Source organism: Dromiciops gliroides, chromosome 4 (assembly GCF_019393635.1).
Source record: "Dromiciops gliroides isolate mDroGli1 chromosome 4, mDroGli1.pri, whole genome shotgun sequence".
Taxonomy (NCBI): Eukaryota; Metazoa; Chordata; class Mammalia; order Microbiotheria; family Microbiotheriidae; genus Dromiciops; species Dromiciops gliroides.
In genome coordinates this window covers 178,513,479-178,532,038 of record NC_057864.1, presented here as the reverse complement: position 1 = coordinate 178,532,038, position 18,560 = coordinate 178,513,479, and the positions used below count along the sequence as shown (strand labels likewise).

The 18,560-nt window shown below is 53.2% G+C and overlaps 1 protein-coding gene across 23 annotated transcripts in view; it reads left to right on the top strand.

Annotated features, from left to right (window-relative positions):
• The first annotated feature begins 2,836 nt into the window (after positions 1-2,836).
• Positions 2,837-18,560, top strand: part of CACNA1G (calcium voltage-gated channel subunit alpha1 G) — a 91,452-nt gene continuing 75,728 nt past the window's right edge. For 5 of the 23 annotated variants that reach the window (XM_044000579.1, XM_044000575.1, XM_044000576.1 and 2 more), the window contains exons 1-7: positions 2,839-3,332; positions 11,634-11,745; positions 11,957-12,090; positions 13,241-13,338; positions 15,813-15,972; positions 16,438-16,738; positions 17,082-17,174. In XM_044000579.1, the coding sequence (XP_043856514.1) occupies positions 3,079-3,332; positions 11,634-11,745; positions 11,957-12,090; positions 13,241-13,338; positions 15,813-15,972; positions 16,438-16,738; positions 17,082-17,174 (1,152 nt within the window). In that variant the 5' untranslated portion in view covers positions 2,839-3,078. Of the gene's footprint in view, positions 3,333-11,633; positions 11,746-11,956; positions 12,091-13,240; positions 13,339-15,812; positions 15,973-16,437; positions 16,739-17,081; positions 17,175-18,560 lie in introns of all 23 variants that reach the window. The other 18 variants (XM_044000581.1, XM_044000577.1, XM_044000578.1 and 15 more) reach the window with 7 other exon arrangements.

Below are 18,560 nucleotides of genomic sequence, written 5' to 3'. Positions count from 1 at the left end.
AGAGGGAGAGACTGGGGATCTGCTCATTAGCATTAAGTTTAAATGAGTCCGTCCTCGTTTGCATACTTCTGTAAGAGCTCGATTTCTGCGGAAGGGCAACTGGGGAGCCGACGGCGCAGACGCCCTGCCCTCAGCTCAAACCCTGCCCCCCCCCCCCTCGCCAACTCCACCCTTTGCGGGAGCCGAAACCTCCCGGTCGCGACCCGGAGTGAGGGATTGGGGTCGGGGGGGGGGGCGGTGTTCTTGTCTGTCTGCCTGTCTGTCTGTCTGGGTGGCGCTGCTTCATACAGTCGTGAAGACTGGAGTCTCAGGGGACGCCTGAGGTCATGCGCTCCATCCCTCTGCCTCCGGACAGTGCCCTTTTCCCAGGCATGACTCGGGAGAAGGAGGTGACCCGACTCCTCTCAGGTATCTTTCCCTCCCTGTGACATTCAGGAAGTGCCTCGCAGTGTCTAACCCTTAATTCCCAACACGCTGCAATCGTAACGCATTTTCCTCCGTAGTTCCGAGGAGGCGAATGGGAAGTAAGGGGGGAGCATCTAGGTAAAGAGGCCGGGGGCGAGGAAGGGGTAGGAACCCGAAGTCGCCAAAGAAGGGGACTTTTACTTGCCCCACCCCCTGTCCAGGGTGCTGGGACTAGGACGCCAGCCGCCCGCGGCGGCCGCCGCGTCTGGGTGTAGGGTTTGAGGAGGAGGAAAAGGAGACCTCGTCTGAGCGCGTGGCTGAGACGGAACCGGCGGCATTTGGGCTCCTAGGAGGTTGGGCAGACCCAGCTCCATTTTGTTACTTCTGGTCCGACTTCTCTCTCCGGCTTCTCTTGAGAGAACCAAGAACTGTCCAATCTTGGCACACTCCTCCGGCTCCCCTTTCCCCATTTCCTCCTTTCGGACTGTCCCTATTCTATAAAGGGAGAAAGTAAGGCCCGGTGCGACGCCTTGGGAGGGGGGCGGTGGTGGAAAGATATTTCCTTGGTTACAGAAGCTGACCTGAACTCCAGGTATCTCTAGTTTTCTCCTGTCTACACACACGTTTATCAATAGCAGACGTCCTGAAATCCCCTGCCTCGAATCGCATACCATCTTCTTACTCTCCAGGGGCCCAAGAAGGCCTTAGTCTTATCTCCCCGGTGCTGAAGTCCTTCAGAGCAGACTAGGTTTCCCCTCTCCAGGTCAAAACAAAAACAACAAAAACCCGTCCGCTTTGTAAAGGCCCCTCACCGACCGAGACAAGAAGTCCTGTCACCTTGTGTGGCCAGCGCGGTGGTCCCAAGGGAGCTCGGGATGGACTGGACAGACAACCCTGTAGCTGCTGCTTCCTAGCTCAGATTTTAAAAAGTGGGATTAGAGGAGGGGACACAGGGTCATGTGTAGGGGGCAGATGTAGAGGGGCACGGTCTTGCCCCAGGAGGACAGAGGAGGCAACGCCTACCTCACAGGTCCTAAACTGATAGTTTTTCTTTCTCTAGCCCCCCGCGGCATCCCAAACCACACATCCCTATCCAACCGCAAGCCCCGCCCTCAAACCTCGCGACTGCCTAAGCCCCTTGGTCAATCGAGGCCCCACCCCCAGCCCTTCCTCCTGCATTAGGCCCCACCTAACTGTCTTGCCTTTCTATCCTCCAGCTCAGGGTAACCAGGTCTTGGGGTTGCCACTTTAAAAAACATCCAGATTTTCGTGTTGGGCCCCATTGCCCTCCCCATGGGCCGCCCCTTCGGAAACCCAGAGCTCCGCCCTCCACCCCCACCTCCGGGTCCCCTGGATTGATCTGAACCCTCAGTCTCTCTCATTTCCTAAGCTGCAGTTCTTTCCCTAGCCCAACTCAATTGGAGGGGGGCTGGGAAGCCACAGACTCGGAGCCACAGAAGGCCCTAAGGGTTCAAGCTCAAAGGGGCAGTAGACCCCAGGTACAAGCCCCTAATTCCCTGGAGGCTCCCAACAAGGGAGTCCTCGAGACCCCAGCAGCCAATAGGAAAAGGGGTTCGACCACTGTGCCATGATGATTGGCTTCTCACATTCCAGAGGGGCCGGGGGGGGGGGAGTTGTGGGGGGGGAGAGGGGAAAAAAAAGGGCGGTCCCAGGCGTCCGGGTTGGAACCGGATTCCAGCTGTGGTTCTTTCCCACCACCACCACCCCCACTTCCCCGCCCCCCCTGCCCGCCTACCTCAGCTTCCGACCAATAAGAGGGCGGCGTGAGGCCGGCGGCACGTCTGGATTGGCTGAGAGGCTAGCTCTGGAGGGGCGGGACCCGGGGCTTGAAGTTGGAGTGAGGGATCCAGCTGTGCTGTGCGCTGGGCTCAAAGCTTTAGCTTCAGTCTCTGGTCCAAGGAGGGAGGCAGTGGCGCCGGCGCCGGCAAAGGCAGCGGCAGCAGCGGCAGCAGCGGCAGCGGCAGCGAAAGCTGCAGCAGCCGCATCTCCGCCCCCGGCCCTGCCCAGGACGGCCCCCCACTATCTCTCCGCCCCACCCGGACTGCTAAGCTTGTTGGGGGGAGGAGAAAGGAACATCTCCTCGCTCCCCTCCAAGCCCCCCCACCCCCACCCCAGGAGAGTCCTCCTTCCCTTTCCCCCACCGACACTACAACTGACAACCCGCTGGAGCGATGCTGACTGCTTAGACTCTGCCCTCCTTGCTCCAGGGAAGAGGGGCACCCCCCCCCGTGGCCCCCAGCCCTAAGCCAGTCTTCCCCTGCTCTTCCATACTCCCTACTGCTGCAGTGAGGTGGTCGCGGAGTCGGGCGCCCAGCACCTGGACGCGAAGCAAAGAAGCCTGAACAAAGTGAGGAGGAGCCGGCGGAGGGGAGGGAGGGGAAGCCGAGGCCCAGGGGAAGCGGGGACCCGGCCAGGAGGGGCCCTCCGAGGGCCAGGAGCGAGACCGAGGATTCGGGGGCCCCCGGCGGGCAGCATGCCCCTGGGGGCGGCGGGAATCGGGCTGAACTGGCCAGCCCGGGGGCACAGCCTCCGCCCTAGAGCCCCCCGGATGCGTCCTCCCAGGGGTCCTCCGGTTCTGTGAGGACCCCCCCACCCCCGCGCAGGGGGTACTGTTTGCCCCGCTCCAGACCTGGGGCTCAGGCTGGCGGGAGGATGGACGAAGAGGAAGATGGAGCCAATGCCGAAGAGTTCGGGCAGCCCAAAACCTTGGTGCGGCTCAACGACCTGTCAGGAGCTGGGGGCCTGTCGGAACCCGGGCCGGGGCCGGGGCCAGGAGACAAAGACCCAGGCAGTACGGACTCGGAACCGGAGGGACTGCCCTATCCTGCGCTCGCCCCGGTGGTTTTCTTCTACCTGAGCCAGGAGAGTCGACCCAGGAGCTGGTGCCTTCGTCTGGTCTGTAACCCATATCCTTCGGGGGACCGCAGCGGGGAAATGGGTGGGTGGGTGGAACAGGTAAGCAAGCAGGGAGGGAAACAGCTTGGGGGGGGATGAATCACAGGTGAAGGGAAGACAGGTGAGATTGGAGGGAAGAGAGAATTGGTGTAGGGGAGACTGTTAGAGTAAGGGGGGAGGGGAGAGCCAGGTAAGGCCAGGATATCAGAGGAGAGACAGCCATCACCACCTCAACCCTTCTAGCGGGGTGAAAATCGGAGCTGAACTGCTAGAGAGGGGGAGACTTGGGCAGGGGGAGGGGGCTAATGAGGAACGTGCGCCGACCGTTCCGCAGCTGGATGCTCTCCAGATGTGGGGAGGGGTGAGGAGGATCATTGCCCTCCAGATGTGGGGAGATGCAGAAGCTATTGATTTCCCTGGCCGATAGGGGCTGGATTTGCTTCCCTAAGTTGAAAGGGGGGGGGGAGCAAGCAGAGAAGCAGGGAATGGGGGGAGGGGGAGCTATAATCTGCTCTTCCTTTCTTGCCATCTCCCCCACTTCAAAGTTTGCTACAGGATCTGGGGTCCGTCCTCCCCACTTCGACCCTGACGCTGAGGTTTTCCTGACCAAACAGGAGCTGTATGGGGGGGGGGGTTCTAAGCCCCCCTCCATCTATCCCCACCCCTCACTCCCCCGCAGCGGGCTGGAGGCACAACAAGGAGATTCCGGCGGCGGCTGATGTCAGGGGCTGAGAATGAGAACAAGATGTGCAGGGTGGGGAGGGGGGCAGTTGTGCCCCCAAAGCTAGAGCTAAGCCCCTGGCGGGAACTGAGCCAATTTGGAGATCAAATCTGAGCTCCCCGAAGTTACCCGCCCCTCTTTTCCTTATTTCAGGGTGTGAGGATGCTTAAATGTGAGGAGTTTGAAGTGAATCTCCAGCGGGAGGGTGTGTGTGTGGGGGGGGGGGGGAAGGCAGGGGTAGACAGTTGCAGGAACTGCTCTGTAAAGAGGAAAGCATCGAGCTAATCAGAACACCCCCCCCATTATGCAAATGGCAACTGCTCCCTCCTGCTACTGCTTTCTTTCAATGAAAGCTTCAGTAAGGGAGAATATGACCAACCCCCTAAAAATGAGGGTTGTAGAGAGCGAAGGCATGAGTATGGTTTTCCATCTCTCCCCCTCCCCTCCTTAGAAGAGATTCAGGTTGGCCTTTCTCTGTGTCTGGCCCAGCTGATCTGGTTAGGGAGCTGCCACCACAAAGTAGAAAAGAATCATCATCACCCCTTCAATTTAATCCTCAGTGTATGGGGGGCTCCCTTCCCTCCCTCTCCCAATGATTGGCTCGGCTTCCCCAGAGAAACCCTATTCCTGCCCCCCCTCCCTTTCCCCTCTGCTCCCTTCCTCCCTCTTTGGCTGCCTCCAGCTCAGATTCAGGGACAAAGCGCTTCCCTGGAACAGGACCTGATTTGGGGGTTTTGTTGTTGTTGGTTTTTGTTGGGTTTTTTTGTTTGTTTGGTTTGGGGTGTGTGTGTGTCTGTGTGTGGTTGTTGTCACTGGGGTTTTTTGGAGGGGGGGAGAGACTCATTGAGATATGGTGTGTTTTGACTGCCTCTCTCCTGCCTTTGTTCATGCCCCAGGGGCTTCTTGGGGACCTTGAAATCTGGGGTGACCTAATCCATCTTCCCCCCTTTTGAGATTCCTGTTGCCTATTCCCAATCCCTGGGGCTGTGAGAGAAGGGGGGAGGAATGTATGCCCAGACCACCCTTCACCCCTCTGCAGTTGAGCACCCACAGTTCCCAGAATCCAGCTCTCCCAGCTCTTCCCTTTCTCTTCTACGCAGAACTGGGGACTTGGGTTTCTGGTCTCCTTACCACCCCCCCCTCCAATCCTCTTTTTCTCCTGAGACTCAGATAGCGTTAACATCCCCCTAAACCACATGAACCCACAGGCACCTCACCTAGTCTGCTCCGCAGTCATGAGTACCTCCTGGATTGTATCTTCTTTCCACTTCCTTTCCAAACCCCAGAATGAGAGAAATTGGGAGGAGTGTGTGTGTGAGTGTGTGTGTGAGTGTGTGTGTGAGTGTGTGTGTGTGTGTGTGTGTGTGTGTGTGTGTGTGAATCGGTACACTGTGAGATTTGGATGACTGTTAAGATTTGGGTATTCTAAGGTCTGTAGTCCTCACCCCTGCCCTACCTTTTTATGCCTCAATTTCTTCCCTTCAAATAGATTAAGGAATGGAAGTAAATTACTCATAGTTTCCCTCAATTCCTCCCCTCCACAATATACTCCAGGGAAGTGGATCTTGAGCTAAAGGAGCCAGCCCCCCATAAACCATGAATGGGAAAAAGTAGCAGCTCCCCTTGGGTCAACTCACCTTTGTTACAGGGGGAATAGAGAGAACAGAGAAGGATACTTTCTCCATCCCTCCCAACTTACCCCATAAATTGACCTTTTAGAGGTTTTTTGGGGGAGGGTGGTTTTTTACCTGCCCATTATCCTTTTATCCCACAATGCTTTTATTGTATGTGTGTACACAGGACCCATGGTTTGGGGAAGAGGGAGGAAGGGTCATAATTTACCAATCTCCACATTGGGATCAGAAGGTCAGAGTGGTAAGAGGTGAATGCTATTTCAAATGGAGATTTTTGAGTTCTGCCTGGTCTCAAGCCTGTTTCTAGGGGGCTGGGAAAATTGGGAAAATTGGCTAGTGGGGTAGTCAGGCCTGTGAGGTAAAGGGAAATTCAGAACAATGCTGCCTAGACTCCCTTCTTCACACACACACAGCATAGCCACAGCTTAAGGCTTGAGGAAAATGTGCCTTTTGCATTTGCCAGAGGCTCTGCAGTGAATCCCCATCCTCAACATTTCCTTCCTCCTTCTTACTCGACATGGACACGATCTCATTTAGCCCTATAGCACTCATTTATGCCTTCTACCCCAGCCCCCCACTCTCTACTTCCCCCACTTCAAACTAAGAAGTGAGCCAGATCCCGTCTCTGCACGTCACTCTTTACCAATCTCTCCACCCACCAAGATCAACTCCCCCCCCCCCCAAAGAGGCCTTGTTTCCCAGAGAAGAAACCTACCCAAGGCCCCATCTGGGCTGTAGGGGGTGGGGTGAGGAAAGGCAATCAGGAAGGCTATGAGGGATGGGGCCTGGTGCTATATGTGGGGGGGGTGCCTGAATTAAAGGAGGGTAACCAACTTGGGGTCAGAAGGAATTTGTCCCCTATTCCCATTGAACCCTTACCCCTCCAGGCATAGGTGCCTGTTTTCTATTGACTAATGTGTACTTTTCAGTTGGGTGTGTTTTCCCTCCCTTGCTGACTCTCCCCCCCAACCAAAGGAGATCCTGAGCATTCCCTCTCCTGGCTGTTATGTCACATCTGGAAGTTTGTGTAGGAGTTCCTCCAAGCTCAGAGCCCAGCACAGCTTTTTCTCATTTAGAAATCATAGGCTGGCATTTGGGATCCAGGGAGGGGGAGTGGGAGAGAAGGGTTGGAGGGGGGAGTGGGGAGCCTGCCAGGAGGAGGAGGCCTGAGCGGCAGGAGCCCTAATGACTTCCAGAAGTGAGTGTGAGTGTGTGACTGTGCGTCATTGTGCGTGTCTGAGTGTGTGTCTGGTGGGAGGGGGAGGGCAAGAGATCTATGGATTTTTTGCCCCTTAGAGGGTCTTTGCTTTCCTGCTTTACTTGTCCCTTTCTCCCCAGGGACTTGGATGTGAAGAGTGAGGCTTTACACAATGTCACATTACCCTAATCTCTGTCCTGACCTCCCCCCCACCCCAAAAAAGAAAAGAAATTGAGGAGTTAAGAACTTCCCGTTTTATCTCCTGATTGCTGCCTCTGTTTTAGGTCCATGTACTCTCCAGGGGGTGGAGTGTGAAGGAAAGATTTGGGGTGCTGGGAAAAGACTTGAGGGGGCAGTGAGAATCTTGGGAAGGGGTACATGAAAGAGGAGGGGTGAAATAGGTCTCCCACCTCAAATCTGCCAGACAGACTTCTTGCATTAAAGACATCCCCTTCCCCTCCCCTTCCCACAGTTGGGGACTCCCCAGCTACTCTTACTCGTGGCCCCAGTTGGAGCCAATCCTAGGATTCCCCCCTCCCCACACCCCTCCAGCTGCTCAGGCTCCAGCTCTTCACCCCACCCTGCTGGCCTCAGCCAGGATGGCGACAGACACAACCGCTCTCACACACACACACACACACACACACACACACAGGCACTCACACAGAAACACACACAGATATGCTTGCACACATCCGAGCATAAACCCTCTCTCTCTCACACACACATGAACATGCACGCACATATAATCATAGACACTTGAATAAGATTTCTGGCCCCCTTTCCCTTCCAAAGATTCCAGTAGGCCCGTTGTCTCTCTCTCCTTCTCTGTGTCTCTGTATCTATGTCTCTGGGTGGAGCTAGCTGTCTTTCTCGGCATTTTTTTTTCAGTTCAGCTAGAAATCTCTCTCCCCACACACCCACACACGGGAGAGGGTAGAAAGACACAAGCAGTATATATATTTGTGGTGGGTTGAAGGCAGTAGCATCTGACCAAGGGGCTCTGCTGGGGTCATGGACTCTCCAACCTTAGTTGGCTGATGATTCCCCTTCCTGCCCCCCCCCCCAGGTCCGAAGCTTTGTAACGTGGCCGCTCCTTGCTCTTGATGAGGTCGGGGAGCTTTGTGCCCATGTGATTATTGAAGTTGCCAGAACCCTGGGGGCTCTCTCCCTCTTGTATCCCACTCTTCTCACCCTTTTCCCCTAGTGGCTGGGCAAGGTAAGGTTATCTTAGGATGAGTTCAAATACCCCATGAGAAGGCTCTCCCAGGAAAGGATGGAAGTGAGGTGTTTCTCCTGCCTCTTCTTTCTTCCTCTAGATTGTGGGGAGGAGGGGGGCTGGACCTGTGGTGTGAGGGAGAGAGCTCCTCCAGTTTCCCTTCCCCCCTCCTTTCAGAGCCACTCCAGCCGGGAAATTCACCATAGCAACAGTGGCCACGTGACTGCACAGGTCTCTCCCAGTCACTATGGCAACCAATGTCCCCTGTTCCCTTGGTTGCCATAGGATATATCACATGGTTTCTTCCCCCCTCCCCACCTGGTAACCTGTGTTTTCCCCACTTCCTACTTTCCCTTCCCGGCTAGAGAATAGGAGAGCAGCTTTAGGGGAAGGGGGTCACCTCAATTACCATGGCAACAAATCAACACCAACCTAGTGACACATCCTACTATTGCTATGGCAACAAAAGGAACATCACACAGTGACATGGAGCTCTGTTTCCATGGAAATGAGCCCCACCCTGGGATGGGGGAAAGAAGGACACCCATCTGGGAGTCCAGCACTGTTGGGTTCAGTCCAGTCAGTGGTTAGTTACACTGACCTGGGGCCAACCCAGTATTCCATATCCAATTTCCCTGTGCCTCGGTTTCTCTCCTGCTTACTTCTGTAAATTTAGGACCAGTCAGGTGGGAGGGGGATGAGAAACAGAGAAGGGGATAGAAACTTTCTGAAGACGTCTTCTGGTCAGGCCTCAGGAGGCAATTTAGGTGTTTCCATAGTTGAATGATCTCAAACAGGTCATTTCCTTCTTTGGCCTCATTTTCCTATCTGTCAAATGAAGAGGCTGGGTGAGGTCCCTTGAAGCTCTAATACTCTATGTTCTGTGTATGGTTGAGGGAAGGGGGAGGCGTTACCTCTAGTCAAGATGTCAAGCCCCTGCCTCAGAGTTCTGTTCCTCCATGGAGGAGAGACAGCACTGTCCTTCTTCTACTTATACCTCCCCCGTGAATGTTTATACCTTTGGTCATGGAAATGTAGAGTGTGTGTATGTGTGAGCACTCATAGGATTTTTTTTTTTTTTGGTGAGGCAATTGGGGTTAAGTGACTTGCCCAGGGTCACACAGCTAGTAAATGTTAAGTGTCTGAGGCCGGATTTGAACTCAGGTCCTCCTGACTCCAGGGCCGGTGCTCTATCCCCTTCGCCACCTAGCTGCCCCCAGTCATAGGATTTTATACTTAGAGCTAGAGATCATTGATAGAGGTTCATGGATCTCACTAAGCTCCTTCCCTTCCTTGTTTCTAGTTTCCTAAAAGGTGAGAGCCCCTCCTGGCTCAAGCCAGAGACAAGTTATCCCAATTATCTGGATCCAGAAGCACCTTCCTCTCAGCCCAGCTTTTGGGGATTGCTTGGGACAAACTCTTTTTTTTTGGTGGGGGGGGACAAACTCTTTTGATGGACTTACTTCCCACCTATCCCGTCCCCATCCCAACTTGGGAAACAATTGTTTCTTCATCACCACTCTAAGGAGGAGGGGAGAAACCCTGAGATAGGAGACCACTTCTGGTCTCCAATGGGTGTGTGAAAGAGGAATTTATTCATTCAGCAAACTTGATATTTGAACTTATTCTACATAAGGCACTGTGGGGGTTGGGGTGGGGTGAGGTACAAGAAGGATAAGATATACTCCCTGCCCTCTAGGAGTTTAAAATCTAGTAAGGAAAATGAGACAGGAACACATATAATTATACTACAGGCAGAGTATGGCCAATGTTGTAAGAGAAGCATGAGCAAAGTGCTATGGGAGTCATCCTGCCAAGCTGTGTGTGTGTTATCTGCTCCATCCGGCTCCTCTTCCAAACAGAGCCACCCACCCACTCTCATTCAGGTAAACCCTGGTTGGGCTTCCCAAGGCACTCCCACACCCTCTTTCCTAGCTTAGAAGCCTCCACTCTGAATTCTTGCTTCCACCCTCGCCCTCCCGGGGAAAGCCACGGGGGAGGACCACCTCCTGGGTAGGACAGAAGAGGGGACAGTCCCAGGGAAAGAAGGGCGTGACAGCTCTTCTGGGCTCTGACCTTCTTCCCAGAAGACTCCAGGCGTGGGGGCGAAGGGAAGTCGGGAGCCCAGAGCTTCTAGGAAGCCTGGCAGCTCACCCCGCACCCCGCGCCTCAGCACCCCCTCCCCGCCCCATGAACTCTGGCTGACCCCTGCTCTGGGGAGAGATCCACCAGCTTCGGCTTTACTCAAAGAAACGGTTCCATGGAAACAGAGCACTCTTTCCCGTCTTTTCCTCGCCGCCCGTTCCCCCCAACCCCCATCTCCTGACAGCTAACTATTGGAAAATCATTCTTGTTAGGGCACAGATGGGAAGGGGCATTGCAGGTGCCAGAGGTTTGGGGAATCGGGGGCTGCAAGAGAGGGACGAGGGCCTGTAGGGACCCGGGAGAGGCAGAGAACCTGGATCTGAGCTGGAGCCAGAATTTAGGGTAGGGAGGGCGTGAAATATTATTGGATGTTAAGGCTAGAGAGCTGGGAGGGCTGATCGGCTCAGCTAGGTGCTGCTTCCTCCTTCACCACCACCGATGATTATGCACAGCTTCGCCGTCGGGGCACGGCTTCTAGCCCTCAAACGGCGCCCTTTGCGCAGCTCCGTAAAAGGGTGGTGAGACATCCCCAACCCCGCCTTCCTGCGGGTCTGTTTCGTGCTCTCTCACTCCTCCTAACTTCTACTCTCTCTATCTCCCACCCCGGCCCTTTCTCTATCCTCCAAGGACAGAGACATTTCACCTTTAAAAAATGGTAAAAAGAAAAGAAAAGAAAAGAAAAAATGGTAAAGCAGGGGCGCCAAGGCTTGGGGTCCGAGTTAGCTCTCTCCCTGCGTCTTTGGGGGTAGAATTACTCAGCCCTGCGACGACGGTCTTTTCAGACACCTCCTCCTGCTTTACAGGACAGCCCCTCCCTCAGTCTGAGCTTGGAGGGAAAAGAGGAGGGTTCAGGGATGTGGGAAAGACCCCCAGCCATTCCCCAATTCCCCGAGAGCATGCTCCCAGTGACGGTCTGCTGAGCCCAAGCTGTGCCTGTGTCAGGAAGGGCGCAGATGAGTATGATGGAGTGTGTGACTGTGCATAATAACTATGTGTGTGGTCTGTTCTCTGCCCGTGCCTGAGGGCAGGAGTCTGTCTGGGCCTATAACCCTTTGACTCCCCATTCCCCGGGATTCCTCCACCAGCCCATAGGGGGCAGAGGTGGGACTGGGCTGGGCTGCATCTAGAAACCGAAGCGCTCAGTGAGGGGGCCTCCGCAGACCCATTTCTCGGACCATCTGTCCAGTCAGACCTGGTTTTCTTCGTAATAGGTCTGTCTTTTCCTGTCCCACATCTTTCTGCTGGGTAGCCACTGTATCTTTGGATTTTTTTTTTCTCTCTCACATACATGGGCAGGAGTGGATGTGTGGGTGGGTAACACAGTGGGTGGAACTAGGAGAGTGAACAGTTAAACTCGACCCTGAGGCCGGTTGCAACCTTGACCACTACCCGAACCTGGTTCGAACGGGTCAGCATGCTGGTTATCCTGCTGAACTGCGTGACACTGGGCATGTTTCAGCCATGCGAGGACATCGCCTGCGACTCCCAGCGCTGCCGGATCTTGCAGGTGTGTTAGCGGTGGGGAGGGGGCTAGCGGCTGCATGGGGAAGTCGGTTCCCAAGTTCCAAATTTCTGTTCTGGGTGCACCAGAGTCCCCTGATGCTGCGGTACCATTGCCCCCTTTGGGAGCAGGCCTCCTCTCCACCACCCCTATGGCCTCTCCTCAGTTCTACCCCTTCCCCATTCAGAGTTGATCCCAGCCCCCTCCCCACTCTCAGGCCTTTGACGACTTCATCTTCGCCTTCTTCGCTGTGGAGATGGTGGTGAAGATGGTTGCCTTGGGCATCTTCGGGAAGAAGTGTTACTTGGGAGACACCTGGAACCGGCTAGACTTTTTCATCGTCATTGCAGGGTGAGTGTTGGGAGTTCCAGAAACTCTGTTCTGGTTTCCAGATTCAAGGCCAATTGATGGAGTAGCTTTTCCTGTTTCCTGATACTCTCCCAGGCCCAGGAGTGCACCCCTTGTCCCTTTCTCCCACTTGTTTCTTCAACTTAGTGATTTTCTATCCTCTCAGACAGTGGTATGTAAGCACCACCTCACACCCACTTGGACAGGCAAGGCTTGGGCACTGGGGATGTCACCAAGGAATCACATTCGTATCCCAGGGCTCTAAGTCTCTCTCTGAATATGTTTATCCTTAAAAGAAAAAGAGCAGTGTAGCTGAGTAGATAAGGAGCTGTCTTCCTAGCCAGGAAAATCTGGATTCAAGTCCTGACACTGACTTACCTGACTGTGAGAGGCTGGGCAAGTCACTTAACCTCATAGTGTTTTTTGTTTTGTTTTGGGGGTTTTATTTATTTATTTATTTATTTTTGTGAGGCAATTGGGGTTAAGTGACTTGCCCAGGGTCACACAGCTAGTAAGTGTCAAGTGTCTGAGGCTGGATTTGAACTCAGGGACTCCTGAATCCAGGGCCAGTGCTCTATCCACTGCGCCACCTAGCTGCCCCCCTCATAGTGTTTTATGAAACTGGCTAAAACTATAAATTGCAGGAAAGGTGTCAACCTACACTGATGGAGGAACTTCCCTATACCAGGAAAATCGGCAGGTCAAGATCCTCCCATCACTACGTTGATCCTCAGCTTTGGGACTGTTCATGTCCCTAACAAATCATGGATATTAATTTGGTCTGGGACCATATTTGTCATCTCTTCCAAGGAGAGAACTAACCTTGTCTGGTCCCTGGAGAGGGCAGGGGAATGAGCCTTGTGTTGTTCCGAGCTACTTGTATAGTGAGAAGAACATGGTTCTAAGAAGCAGAAGAGGTTGATTCTAGTCTCTGAGCCACCACCCCTGCTGTGCTGCATTGGGCAAGTCTCTTTATCTCTCTGTGCCTCTGTTCCCTCATCTGTAAAACAAGAAAAGTTGGACTAGACAATCTCTCGAGTCACTTTGAGCTCCATCATTCTAGGATTCTAACCTTTGCCCTTGTCTGAACTTCCAGTGGACTTGAGTATTCTGATCTCTTAGTGTGCCCTGAATATTGGCCTTTCTCCTACAGGATGCTTGAGTACTCCCTGGACCTTCAGAATGTCAGTTTCTCTGCCGTTCGGACTGTCAGAGTGTTACGGCCTCTTCGAGCCATTAACCGAGTCCCCAGTGAGTCATCCTCTCCCTGGGGCAAGTGGGCAAAAGATGAAATAAATAAGTCCCCTCACCCTCTCCCGCAAAAGCGCCTGCACCTTAATTCCAAGAAGATGGGTTGGGGACAGGGAGGAGATGGGGAGGGGAAACAGGACTGACCTACTGTGTGTATATGTGCGTCTGTTGGGGGCAAATCAAAAGGATTCAGTAAGACTGTAATGGAACTTGAAATGTGCCTCTAAGGCTGTGACAATTGATCTCCTGGGGAGTGGTGATGTGGGGGGGGGGAAGAGAAAGAGAGAGAGAGAGAGAGAGAGAGAGAGAGAGAGAGAGAGAGAGAGAGGGAGGGAGGGACGGACAATGGCAGAGGAAGGATGGGGGAGGGGGTATAGAGAACATGTGGAAATCTCTACGTTCTTGATTTCATTAAGGCTTAGAGCAATACCTCTCCTCCAGATTTTTGGGTCAAACTCAAGAAGATGCCCTGCTGTCCCCTCCCTCCCACAGCCCCGTTTCTCTCTCTCCACACCTCATTAACTTGGAAGGGGAAAAGGTGCAAAACTAGAGCAGCAGCCCCCAGTCTTTGGTGCTCTTGACCAACCCCCCCCCACCCCTTGCCTGTGACTTTCCTTTACTTCCCCAGTGGTAGTCCCCTTTGCCTGTGGCCTCCTCCTTCCTCCTCCCTCATCCCATTTGGAACATTCACTAGAGCCATTATCTAAATTAAACCCGAGATGGGAAAGCTTTGGAGTATGGGGCAGCCTTGGCAGCCTCAACTCATTGCCTTCCTTCTTGAACTTGTCCATCCCCCAGCATAGTCCCCAAGTCCCCAGTCCCCAGTCCTGAGGCCCGTGTAGATGAGCCAGTATGTAGATGGGCCTTGCCATCCTGGGTGGGGGTGGGGCAGAGATGAGAAGCAGTGCTTCTAGATGGTTGTGTCAGAGTCCTGGTGTGTGTCTGGGTGATGACAGCTGCATGTGACACGTGTGTGTGTGTGTGTGTGTGCCTGTGTTCCTCTGGGTGGTTCCATGTTAAGTGCCTCTGGGGAGTCAAATGTTAAATGTGTCTCCAGGTGTTCTGCTGTGTTGGTATTAACAGTCGCTCCAGACGTCTTGGGTGTAGCGTCCTCCCCACTTTCACGCCCCCCACCCCCACCTCAAGTGACGGATGGCTGATTTAGTGGCCTCTGTCTAACCACCAGTGTAATTCCCTTAATGTAAACCTTGAAGAATTGATCTCTGCTGCTGTGCGGTGGATTTGGGAGAAGGGGAGAAGAGGAAGAAGCCTGAGGGAGGGGTGTGGGGGAGACATAGTGCAGGGGAGGCTGGCTGCAGTCACAAGGCGAGTCAATTCTGTTAATTGTTTGTGGAGAGGGAAACACTGGAGGCCTAACTCTTCCTAAAGACGTCTGGGCAGTAAGGAAGGCACTTAAGGAAGGGTCAGGGCAGATTCTGACCATATACAAAAGCAGTCTGATTGAGTCATAGACCTGCAAAAGGAAGGGAGGAAAGCCTTGCTTGAATGGGGTGGGTGAGAGTCAGAGAGATGAAAAATCAATGATTTGAGGGAGGGGGGATAGCGGAGGAAATGTCAGTCTTAGATCAATTTCTGTGAATGTCAGGTTTATGTCTCCACTGATTCATCCTGATTACAGGATCAGGACTCCAAACTGGTGAATTCTAAAGGGGGGAGAGGGTCTATCCTGGAAATGAAGGACTGAAACCTGGGAGGAAGGCGAGAGGAGATAGTGAGCAGGTTTTATTTAGGCAGTTATGGGCAGCGTGGAGACAGTGTGGTAGTCCAGCAAGCCTCTGTCCTTCCTTGCTTTCTGCCTCTGTTTCCCTACCAATCCAACTCAGAGAATTTTGGAATGACCAGACAATTCTGACAGTGAAAAGGAGAAAAGGAATGGGTGGGGTTTATATCCTGACAAGCAAGGAGTACTTAGAGAAGAAGGGAAGGAATTTTAGGGTCTAGAGAAAGCCCCAGGTGAAAAGTAATCATGAATCATTTGGCTATTGTTCTAGCTAGGTGGTGTAGTAGAGGGCTAGGCCCCGAGGCAAGCAGACCCCAATTCAAATCCAGCCTCAGACCCTTTCTAGATGTGTGATCCTGGACAAGTCACCTAATCCCTGTCTACCTCAGTTTCCTCAACTATAAAATGGGGATAATAGTAATACCTGCTCTGCAGGTTTGTTGTGAGGATCTAGTGAGATAACATTTGTAAAGCATTTAGGACAGTGCTTGGCAAATAGTAGACACTTAATAAGTGTTTGTTCCCTTCCTCCCCGTAAAAGACAAAGAAATGGGCCCCCCTCCCCTTTTCCCCTCAGAGTCCCCTCAGCCCAAGGCAGGCTGGATTGGGCTGGCCTAGAAAGTTCTTGATTATATTCTGTCTCTGGATGCTTAACCTACTGCACCAGTTCTGGGGCCTCCCTGCTGCCTCCCCCCTTTCTGCCCCGACAGTGCAGCCTCTGCCCACCCTCTAGGTATGCGAATCCTGGTCACTTTGCTGCTAGACACCTTGCCCATGTTGGGCAATGTCCTCCTTCTCTGTTTCTTCGTCTTCTTCATCTTTGGCATTGTGGGGGTTCAGCTCTGGGCTGGGCTCCTTCGAAACCGATGCTTCCTACCAGAGAATTTCAGCATGTGAGTATAGGGAGGGGGGCGATTGGTTAGGGGGCCTGGGAGATGGTAGGGGGTGACTCCTGGGGACTGGGGGTTAGGTTATCTTTCTTCCTGATCAACCCCACTCCCATCTCTGCTAGCTTCCAGATCCCCAATTGTTTTTCTTGATATTTCTCACCCTATTCCCTAGGATAGCCCTTCACACACCAATTCTAGGCTATCATCCCCTATCCTTGCTGCCATGCTCCCTGTCTACCAGCCCATCCCAATCTTCCTGCCCCTGACTCCTAATGTCCCACTGTCCCTTGCTCCATTTCTTTGCCTTCCTGTTCCTTGCCCTCCACCTTCTCAACCCCATTCTCTTGCCCTTCCGTCCCTGCTCCCTCCCCCCATATCTTACTCTCTTAAGCTTCCACCTTGGGTTTTACCTCTGACCCCCTTCCCCACTCCCCTAGCCTCATCCCTGACTCCCTCCCCACCCCACAGCCCTCTGAGCGTGGACCTAGAACGCTACTATCAGACTGAGAATGAGGACGAGAGCCCTTTCATCTGCTCCCAGCCCCGGGAGAATGGGATGCGTTCCTGTCGAAGTGTCCCCACGCTTCGAGGAGAAGGGGGGGGTGGTCCTCCTTGTGGCCTTGACTATGACGCCTACAACAGCTCTAGTAATACCACCTGTGTCAACTGGAACCAATATTACACCAACTGCTCCGCGGGTGAGCACAACCCCTTCAAGGGAGCCATCAACTTCGACAATATCGGCTATGCCTGGATCGCCATCTTCCAGGTGTGTGTGTGTGTGTGTGTGTGTGTGTGTGTGTGTGTGTGTGTGTGTGTCTGTGTCTGTGTCTGTGTGTGTATTATGTGTGTTTGTGTGTGTGGAAACGGGCAGCCTGGGGAGCTGGATTTCAGAACATCAGGCCCCCTAAGATGCCCCCTGAATGCAGTCCCCAAGACTCAGATCCTAGCTCAGAGGATCCTTCTTAGGGTTGTGAGCATAGACCCCTACAAAGATGACTCCAGACTGTGTGTGGACCACATGCATCTCAGCGAGTCTTCCTCCCCATGCTCCCCTCCACACATAGCATGAGCTCCCAAGAGATGACTCCAGGTCTCTTCATCTTCCCCAGGTCATCACGCTCGAGGGCTGGGTAGACATCATGTACTTTGTGATGGATGCTCATTCCTTCTACAACTTCATCTACTTCATTCTTCTCATCATTGTGAGTGGCTCCTCTGCTTGGGATGGGAAGGCATGGGTCCCGGGGTTGGGTAGTTCTGGGGAGAAGGGGAGAGGATGGGGTTGGGCAGGACACTTGATGGTGTTGCCTAGAAGAGAAGGGTCATTCCCTGTGAATCCTCCCACCCCCAGCTCATAGGACAAGCTCTAGTGCAGAGGTTCTAAACTTCTTCTGGATTGTGGTCCTCATTGGCAATCTAATGAAGCCTATGGGTCCCTTTGCAGAATGATGATTTGTTGCCTACATTCATAATTGGAGGAAATGTTAAATTTCAGTCAGATGTCAGTGAAAACCAAGATGTCATTTTGCCCCATCCAAGTTGAGGTACTTTGAAATCTATCCATGAAAAACCTTGGCAGGATCAGGGAGAGAGTCTGTGGACTCCAGGTCAAGCACCTCTGCTCTAGAGAGAAACAAAGAACAGAGAAACACAGAGAAAGGCAGAAACATAGACACCATTCTTAACATCCCAGACAAGCCTAGAAAGAAAAACCAAGACAGAGAAGTGACAGCTAGTGTGACATAGACAGAAAAAAAAAATAGAACCAGGGACAGATATTGAGACCGTGAATAAGGAGGAGACTCTCTAGAAGATAATCCCCCCTTCCCTCATCCCTGTCACGTATACAGAAGAGTTGCCCAGCCTTGCTAGAGACGTCTGACCACTGGGGCCAATTCAATTGTTGTCTTTATTCTGGGATGAGAGGTCACAACGAAAAAGGAGGAAATGTTTCACACTATTCTATAATCGTGCGATTGTTTAAGGTTGAAGATTGGCAGGAGAGAGGGGTCTAGGTGAGGGAGGCTGGGCAGACAGGTGGGGGGAACTAGTTTCTATTCTCCCACACCCACCCACGACAACTCTTTCAAAACAGTGCCCTGAAATACATTAATGAGGCTAATTATCATAATTATCAGGACAGACTCTGGGGAGAAAAAAATCTGCTTTGTCATCATGAATATTCATATCCTTCATTTGAGTAGTTTTCCCAGTTGTGGCCATCCCAGATTTCTGGTGAAACTGAGGCATGGAAGGGAAGGGCATAGGACAGGAAAGTTGATGGATGTATCAGTGGAGTGGGGCGGGTCAAGTGAGACATGACAGATCTTAGGGTGGAACTCATGGGATTTGTGGTGGGCAGTCCCAGGCTAGGCTAGGGAAGGAGAGGGGGGATTCTGGCATTTTTAGCCACCCTTCTCCATCCCCCAGGGGAGGGCCGTGTGTCTTGTTCCATAGCTAGGGTCACACCCAACTTGGAAACCCTGTGGTCGTTATGACTCCATGTGGCTCCACTGTATCTTCTCCTCCCCAGCCTAGCCTCAGGAAGGCCACTGAATTCATGCTTTCCCCCTTCTCGTAACTCATCC